Raw genomic sequence first — 7,992 nt, 5'->3', positions numbered from 1 at the left:
TTCTTCTTGGACTTTGTATTTTACTTTGCTAGGGTTGTTTTAGTTTATTCCAATTCTTGTAATCTTTGTGCAATCATTTCGATTGATTAGTGAAGGTGGTGTTTCCTTCATGGGTAGAGAGGCTTAGGAAGTCTTTCTCTTGGGTTTGAAGGTTATGGTAAAAGAGTTGTGTTAGATTAGCAAAACGAGTTGGGTTGTGTTTGAGATTCTGAAAGTGTACTCTGTAAACAACGTTAATCTTCTTAGTGCAGCGAGCCTCGGTGTTTCGGAGCTCAACGTGGACGTAGCTTGCTCAAATCTAGAGCAAGTGAACCACGGTAAAATCTTTTGTGTGTGTTTGTTTGTTTCTTGATTCCTTGTGTGATTGATTGGTTGATTAGTGTTTAGTTAAGTCTCAAATCGTAACAGTTGCCAGCACCATGAAATGAGCAAAAATAAAATAAAATAAAACTTTTCATCCTTCATCATCCAACACAAACTCTATTCGCCACAAAACACAAACTATTACTGGCTACAGAGTCCACAACGAAAACATGTATAACATATCTAAGAATGTAAGTTTGCAACTTTTTGATAATAAAATATGTTTCATTGATAAACACTTTGTAATATAACATTGTTTATAAGACACAGAAAAACAAAATAAATTGACAATATTTTTTTTTTAAATGGTTCATACTATGTCTACGCCAAAAAAGAAGTATTCATTAAATTATTTCGAATGTCACACCCATCAATGCTCACTGTGACCATCACTGCCAAAGGTTGGCTGCATAACAAAGGAATCAAAACTAAATCAATTTACGTTAAAAAATAAATCCGTAATAATATGAAATTTCATAAACAAACAATGGTTTAAAGTAAGCACTTGTGAGTGGGGCAATGGCTGGCTACACTTGGAATGACCACTTCCGGTTTCTCAACAGGTGGTGTATAGGTTGTTGTTGTAGGTGGAACAACTCTTAGTCAAGCACATAGAGAAAGATGGGAACTATAATTCCAAGCTCCATGAATATATCAAAAACTAATAATGAAACATGCATCATTGATTCTTCAAAGAGCTTGATGTTGGAGCTTAGTTCGTCCTCAAGTCAAGAGGTTAGTTAAATTAGCCAAATATAAATATGAATATCTAAGAATTTGTCAAACATCTACAGATGTTTTAATCCAAACTTAAGTTCTATGCAAAAGTTCACTAAAAACTTAAAAATTTCTATTTGAAAAACTCTTTCTGCAAGAAGATTGAGTTTATACTCAAAGAAAATAATAGGTTACTAAATTTAGTCTAATTGCATAAAAGCACCAAAAAAAAAAAAATTTCAACTGCATTTGGACATTAAGAAAACTTAAAGAGTAAGTGCTTTTAAGATTACACTAAGTTGTCACATAAATCATCAAAATTTTACTCTATAAAAGAAAAAATTACCTTTCGAACATGGTCTCTGCTTTCCATCATGTTAGCTGCTGGGTTTGAGAACTAATCAAGTTCATCTATGATTAAAAAAAAAAAAAAAAAAATTTAACAGGATGTCACTCATTTATTGCATCACACACACATGCACATGCACACACACAAACACATACTGTATATGCATTAAATGTGACAAAGTAAGAGAAAGTTGTGCAATTCTTGGAAGCTAATACATTATGCAGTAGCTAAAATATGTCATATGCAATTTGAAGGAGATATATGGACAAAACCATACCACTATGCTGTATACCATAATCAATCTATAACTTCACATGGAAAATATATGCAATGTATGAAAGAAAAATTAATAGCAAAACATTGACGGAGTTAGAATGCCATCACCAATAACCATGCTGGTTTCAAAAGCACTACCAGTGAGCAATAGAAGTTACTCACTCCTCAATTGATCTTACGTTTCATCTAGTTTCTAGCCTAACATCTTGTGTTATACAAAGGGCTGTAATCTCACAATACAAACATCAAGTTCACGCCTTAGTCTAACATATCATAAGAAAATAATGAGAAGGAAACAAAAAAGAAATGAAACCCGTTAGAATCATTCACAATGGATTCAAAAACAACCTCAAACCTACAGGAAATCCTAATTCAATTAAATCACAAAAACAATCAAACACCGCCATCAAATTTCCAATAAACATTTGAATTCTTCACACAAACATACTGCCTAGCAAGGCCAAGGCTAACACGATCAAGAATCTTGAAATCAGACATCTTGAACCTCATAACATGCCCTGACTCTTTTCCTCCACAGAAACAACCTCAGATTCAACTCAAGAAACAACCTTCTCGAAGATGAACATTGAACTCCAAAACTTCTCCGCTGAAACATCACAATGACTTTGACTTCCTACAAACTGCTTACTAATCAGCCTTGTTGACAAATTCCTGCTTAAACTCCATCTCTCAACACCTCCAAATCGGACTGGAACCAATCCCACATATCACCTATAGCCAATCTGTAAAAAGACAATTTTGGATCATTCTGAGAACAAAAAAAAACTGTAGACGTTTAGTTCTCATGTATTTAAAGAACATATAAAAAAAAAAATCAATATTTAAATCTAAGTCATTGAATTATACAAAGAAAGAATCATTCAACACATATAGAATAAGTTTAGTTCAATGTTGAGAAATTTTTCATTACTAATTAAAAAACTTTTAAAATTTAAATCCAACCCATTAAGTTATACAATGAAATAGAATCTTTAAGAAATTGATTAAAAGGTGTAAAATAGTAACGTAGAATTATGCGTTAACTGTAGAATAAACAATATTTATATTAGCTTCTGGTATCATCATTCAGTGGGAACAATATACTGTGAATCTTTATCGATTTTATTATATAGAACTGTTTATATATAGTTCTATTTTTTCCTTAAGGAATACCAAGTTCCTTTTCTTGGCAATAATCAAGGAACATTTCAGTAAATCGAATATACATGTATGGTTGAGCTTGTTATTTCTAACAAAACATTCATTATATCTCTGTTCATCACTCTGACAGTGTTGAGTTTATCCAACATGACTTTAAGGTTTTGTATAATACCTTTCAGTTAAGGCGAACCATCTGACGTTGCTGCTGACCTACTAAAAATCAAAAAATGGACATGTAAAAGTAGATGTGTAGAAGGCATATAAGAGTAATCAGTTAATGTATTTACCGCACGCTTATATATGTTTGGATTTTAGATTAACAATAGTTGGTCTTTGTCTTCTATTTGTAATGGTATCTATGTGAAATGAAAGAAATATTGAAGGTGTATGGATTGTTGAATCTACTCTTATATAGCTTTAGATGTCATTAAGTATATATTATATGATAATAATGATTACAACAATATTCGTGTTATGTTCAATGAATTGGATTATTACTTAATATGATTTTGATTTTTTAGTAAGTGTTGTATGTTATTGGTTATGGTTATATGATTTAAGTGTTTTATTACTATTGGATGAGTTTAAAATTTTCAGATTATATTAATGTTAAATGATAATACGTTTTATATAAAATATTTCGTTATTATGTTTGATATTTCTATTAATTGAATGTGAATGGGCAAAGATATATTAATATAATAATAATTAATTGAATGTGAAGGGGTACAAAAATATTAATATATTAATAATAATAATTAATATGCATGAATGAACGTTGAATATTAATGGATTAATAAAGTGTATTATTGAATTTCATAAATGTGAAAATATATGTTGTATCTTTATCAAATTAAAAGAGGAATGTGAAAGATCTCAAATTAAAAGAGGAATATGAAAGATTTGTATTGAATACATGTGAATAATTTCTATTATAGCAATCTCTTAATATTCATAGAAATCAATAACATACAAAGTGAATCATTAGTAATTTATCAAATTAAAAAAGGAATGTGAAATATTGTATTAAATACATTAATGAATGCATGTGAATAATCTTGTTATAGAGCAAGCCCAATAAATAGCAAACACGTGGACCAATTAACGACATCCTACATGACGATCATATATCAATTCTACGTGACGTCAAAAGAAGCAGTCTGCTTCAGCATTATAAAATATATAGATTCTTCACAAACTCGAATAGGTTTATTACCAACTAATTGTGTGAGTATAAATTGGTGATTCCATTAATTGAAATTGAAAATATTTGATCTAATAAAGCAATGGTAGGATAATACGATATCCGTCTATGGAAATATAATTATAATAATAGTAATATTATAAAAAAAGAAACAAAGGCTCTCAATTTATTCATATAATATATATTTATAATAAGGTTAATGATTACAATATTATTGAACAAAAATGAATATCATATATTGTTCATGTGGTGTCATATGTTATTTTTGTGCACTTATTTTAATTATGGTGTGGAGGACTTGCATGTGCAGGAGAATAATCAACCCCGAACCCTTGTATTTCATCATCTTCTGTGTCATGCTTTCTCTTTGATTCACTCTTTTCCACCTGATAATTCATCTGTGTATTAAGAAGTAATTATCAAGAACAAAATTTATTCTAAGCTTGGATAATTAACAATATACCTGAAAAAAGCAATCTGGATAGAGTAATGCTCTAACCGATACTATTACTTGTTTGCGTCGAAGGAAGAAGAACCCTCCATCTTACAAAAAACAATTAATATTTAGCATTTCAAAATATGCAAATTAAATGCAGTAATTTTCGTATATATAATTACCTCCCTGACGATGTAATCCATTGATCCAGGGAACTCGAATTCCTTAACACAATTAATAAAAAAAAGAAAATCAATAGAAAATTGAACATATTAGAAAAAGTAAAATATAAACACATATATTAACCTTGAGTGGTGGTGAGATGAGAAGGAATAAGAAGAGAGAAGCAAGAGGAGGTTATTTGGATATATTATTTCTAGCTTCCTCACCAGTTTTACTAATAATATCAATGAATATTGATCTTATATATATATATGAAGTGTCATGGCCAAGATAATTTCTAGTCTTAATAATAGAATAAACTTGAATTAGGTGTAATTAATATGTAAGTAAAATAATTCCATATGTATTGATTTTTTTCCAATAAGGTGTCTCCAAAATCAAGAAATTCATTTAATGAATATCTAATAAAGATTTATATAGATATAAATTTGATTAGGAAAACGATATAAAATCAATGAGGTGTAAATTATATATACAATGAAAGAACATGCAAATAATTAATTGATCAAGGTTAATAAATAAATGATAATCCTTGGCTATTAATGATGAATTAACTCTTTCATATATATATATATATTATAATATATTATATATATATATTAATATATATATATACTCGATTTTCTCTTCAATGGTTTTGCATACTAATTGTTGAAGTGCACAATAGAATACAAATAATATGTTTCCTAATTGTAAAATAATAATAGTTTCTTTATTTAAGAGATTTTAGATATTATTACAATACTATCAATACAATACAATAAATTCCTTTTAGATATTTCTAGATATATTCTGACTCTTCAATTGTTTCTCTTATCTTTTCAAAGATATCTCCTAGACAATGGCAGATCTAGAGTATATGGCCTACCCTCAAATTAAAAAATAATAATATTTTACGTAATTTTTTTCTTTTTATGTCAATTTCAATTAAAAGCATAAAATATGAATATTATATGCTATTACATTTTATTTTGACCCACCCTAACAAGAATTTCTGGATCTGTTACTGCTCTCAGACATACTCTGACTCTCTTCAATTGCTTTTGTTGCCCTCTCAAAGTTGACAATAATATATGAATATGATGTGTTTAATTATTCTTCTGAATGATTTATCCGACTATAGATTGAGGGGCATGTTGGAGTACCTGGTTTTCTGACATCAAGAAGACAGTGGATAGGTATGATATTTAATGACCAATTTGACAAATTACACAGAATGTTATCCATGCAATGCCATTGCCATTGCCATTGCCATTGCCATGCATACTCAGGTATGAATGTGCCGCTGCCAAATCAAATCATACGTAATTTGATTGGTAAAGCGAAATCTGGGGAACTGGGGCCATGCATATTAATCTCAAACATTGCCCACATGTAAGTGACTACTCAAACAAGGCAATCAATAAATGAAACATGGTGGACCCAAAACCCAAAATCCTCCATGGCCCACATACTAAATAAACACCCATATTTCTCAATCGAATAATGCACCATCCATACCTACTTCATTCATTACACCTCATCCGATCAATATTCAATCCAAGAAACTCTCATCATATAATTAATAAATTAATAATAGGTTACAAAGCCTAAGGTGCTCATATATCGATCACTCAATCATCAAAGATGATGATAGTATAATTAAGAATATTATCAATTAACTATGCACAGAATCATATCTAAGCCTAAAAAACTGCAGCATTTCCTGACTTGTGTTCCCATTTTATTATACTTTAGTTGTGAATTGGAGGTTTTCTTTTTGCTGGAGAATAGTCCATTTCTGTAATGTCTGTAATGTCCACATACTGCTCGGAACTTGGTGGTGAGTTTGTGGGAAAATTTCCTTGCTCCCCTTCAGTGTCTCCATCACCATTTGATGATGATTTCCCCTTTGTTGTAGGGGTAGCTTTATTCCCCTCATTCTGTACATGGAGATCACATAAAAACTACATCAACAAAGAACTCAAAGGGGGAGGGTTTTCTATAACATTGTATATTTAATTAAGTTGCTTATTTGTGATTAATGGATACCAACCTTATTTGCAGTGGTAGTAGAAGAAGAAGAAGTAGTAGTTGTGGTAATAAGTTTTCTAGTCATTCCTGCAACAATAATGGAAAACCAGAACTTCAGATATATATATGAACAACAATAATTGATTTTGCAGTCTCTTTTTTCTGATAACTTTGATGAAAACAATAGAACTTCTGAGATTCTACTACAACAATTATGAACAACTTCACTAATAGTCATTTTTGTAGAGTACATGTCATGGGTTTAATTAAACCTCCTAAAATCCAGCTAGCTAGCTAGTAGTCAAAGTTAACCCTGATGAGAGATATTGATCAGAAAGAAAGAAGATTATAAATTCATACTAATGGTGCCTAGGTCTGTGATGCCTAGGTCCATAGTAATCTTCATGAATGCTTGGTAACCAGTGTTTTGAATCTTTTGATTTCCTCGATACTCTAGAAACTCTTTTCATCTTCATCAAGGTACCTGATGAACTAGAACTACTGCACTGCCCTTCTTTGCAGAGAATAACCTCTCCAATATCTGATCCTTCTTTCATCAAAGAAATACTTCTTTCTTCCTGTATATATATACAGCAGCAGCAGTCTGTTAGTTTCCAATTAAAGTTTTGGCAACAGTAGTATAGATATAAGCCAAAATATGAAAAGTGAAAAATAGAGTATACTCACATGCATATTTTGAGATTTATGGTGTCCAAATGAGAAGAGTAGTCCTTTCTCAAAGCGAATCCCTACACAAAAAGAAGAAACAACATTACATTTAACTATAACCTAATTATACAAAATATAGATGAAGATAAAAAGATACATATGATCTCTCTATGAATAATAATGTTTAAGAAGGGAACATATTGGCCTACCTTGAGCCCCAGAAAGGCAAAAAGATAAAAGCAGAAGAGAGATTGCAAGTACGAGTAAAGAAGGCCTCATTTTTGGCAAAAAAAGAAGAAGAGATTTTGAAACTCCTGGCTAGATTCCTTTTGATGAGGAAGAGTAGAGAGAATGTGGTTTAAGCTTTTGCTCGTGTCCAAAATGTATGAATATTTGAGAGAGATTGTGAATGTGAATGGTTTAATATATAGAGTGAAGAATGGGGTTATATTTAAATATTATAGAAATTAAGTGTAGGGAGTCCCCACATAGTTTGGTTTGTGTTTTGTTTTGTCTTGTAAAGTGCAAATAATGGTTTGTCAAAGAGAAATGACTAATCATTTGATGAGATTGGTCGACATTAACTTTTTAAGAATAGTCTATATTCAACTCATTAGTTCT

General features: G+C 30.4%; 1 protein-coding gene across 1 annotated transcript; it reads right to left on the bottom strand.

Moving 5' to 3' along the window:
• Positions 1-6,189: 6,189 nt before the first annotated feature.
• LOC116135853 lies at positions 6,190-7,751 on the bottom strand. Its single transcript, XM_031421561.1, has 5 exons — positions 7,581-7,751; positions 7,390-7,451; positions 7,187-7,280; positions 6,725-6,789; positions 6,190-6,611 (listed from the first exon to the last, which is right to left on the bottom strand). The coding sequence occupies exons 1-5, from the start codon at positions 7,648-7,650 to the stop codon at positions 6,423-6,425; spliced, it is 480 nt and encodes a 159-aa protein (XP_031277421.1). The 5' UTR covers positions 7,651-7,751; the 3' UTR covers positions 6,190-6,422.
• Between the last annotated feature and the right edge of the window lie 241 nt (positions 7,752-7,992).

Source organism: Pistacia vera, unplaced genomic scaffold (genome assembly GCF_008641045.1).
Source record: "Pistacia vera cultivar Batoury unplaced genomic scaffold, PisVer_v2 Contig304, whole genome shotgun sequence".
In the NCBI taxonomy this organism is placed as follows: domain Eukaryota; kingdom Viridiplantae; phylum Streptophyta; class Magnoliopsida; order Sapindales; family Anacardiaceae; genus Pistacia; species Pistacia vera.
The sequence above is the reverse complement of the archived record's forward strand: the minus strand, read 5'-3'. Positions and strand labels throughout refer to the sequence as shown.

Excerpts from the sequence above, each read along its gene's own strand:
- LOC116135853 (XM_031421561.1), bottom strand. The coding sequence starts at position 7,650 with ATGAGGCCTTCTTTACTCGTACTTGCAATCTCTCTTCTGCTTTTATCT. Across the intron at positions 7,452-7,580 it reads TTGCCTTTCTGGGGCTCAAG|GGATTCGCTTTGAGAAAGGA; the intron begins GTAGGCCAATAT and ends CTTTTTGTGTAG. Across the intron at positions 6,612-6,724 it reads CTACTACCACTGCAAATAAG|AATGAGGGGAATAAAGCTAC; the intron begins GTTGGTATCCAT and ends CTCCATGTACAG.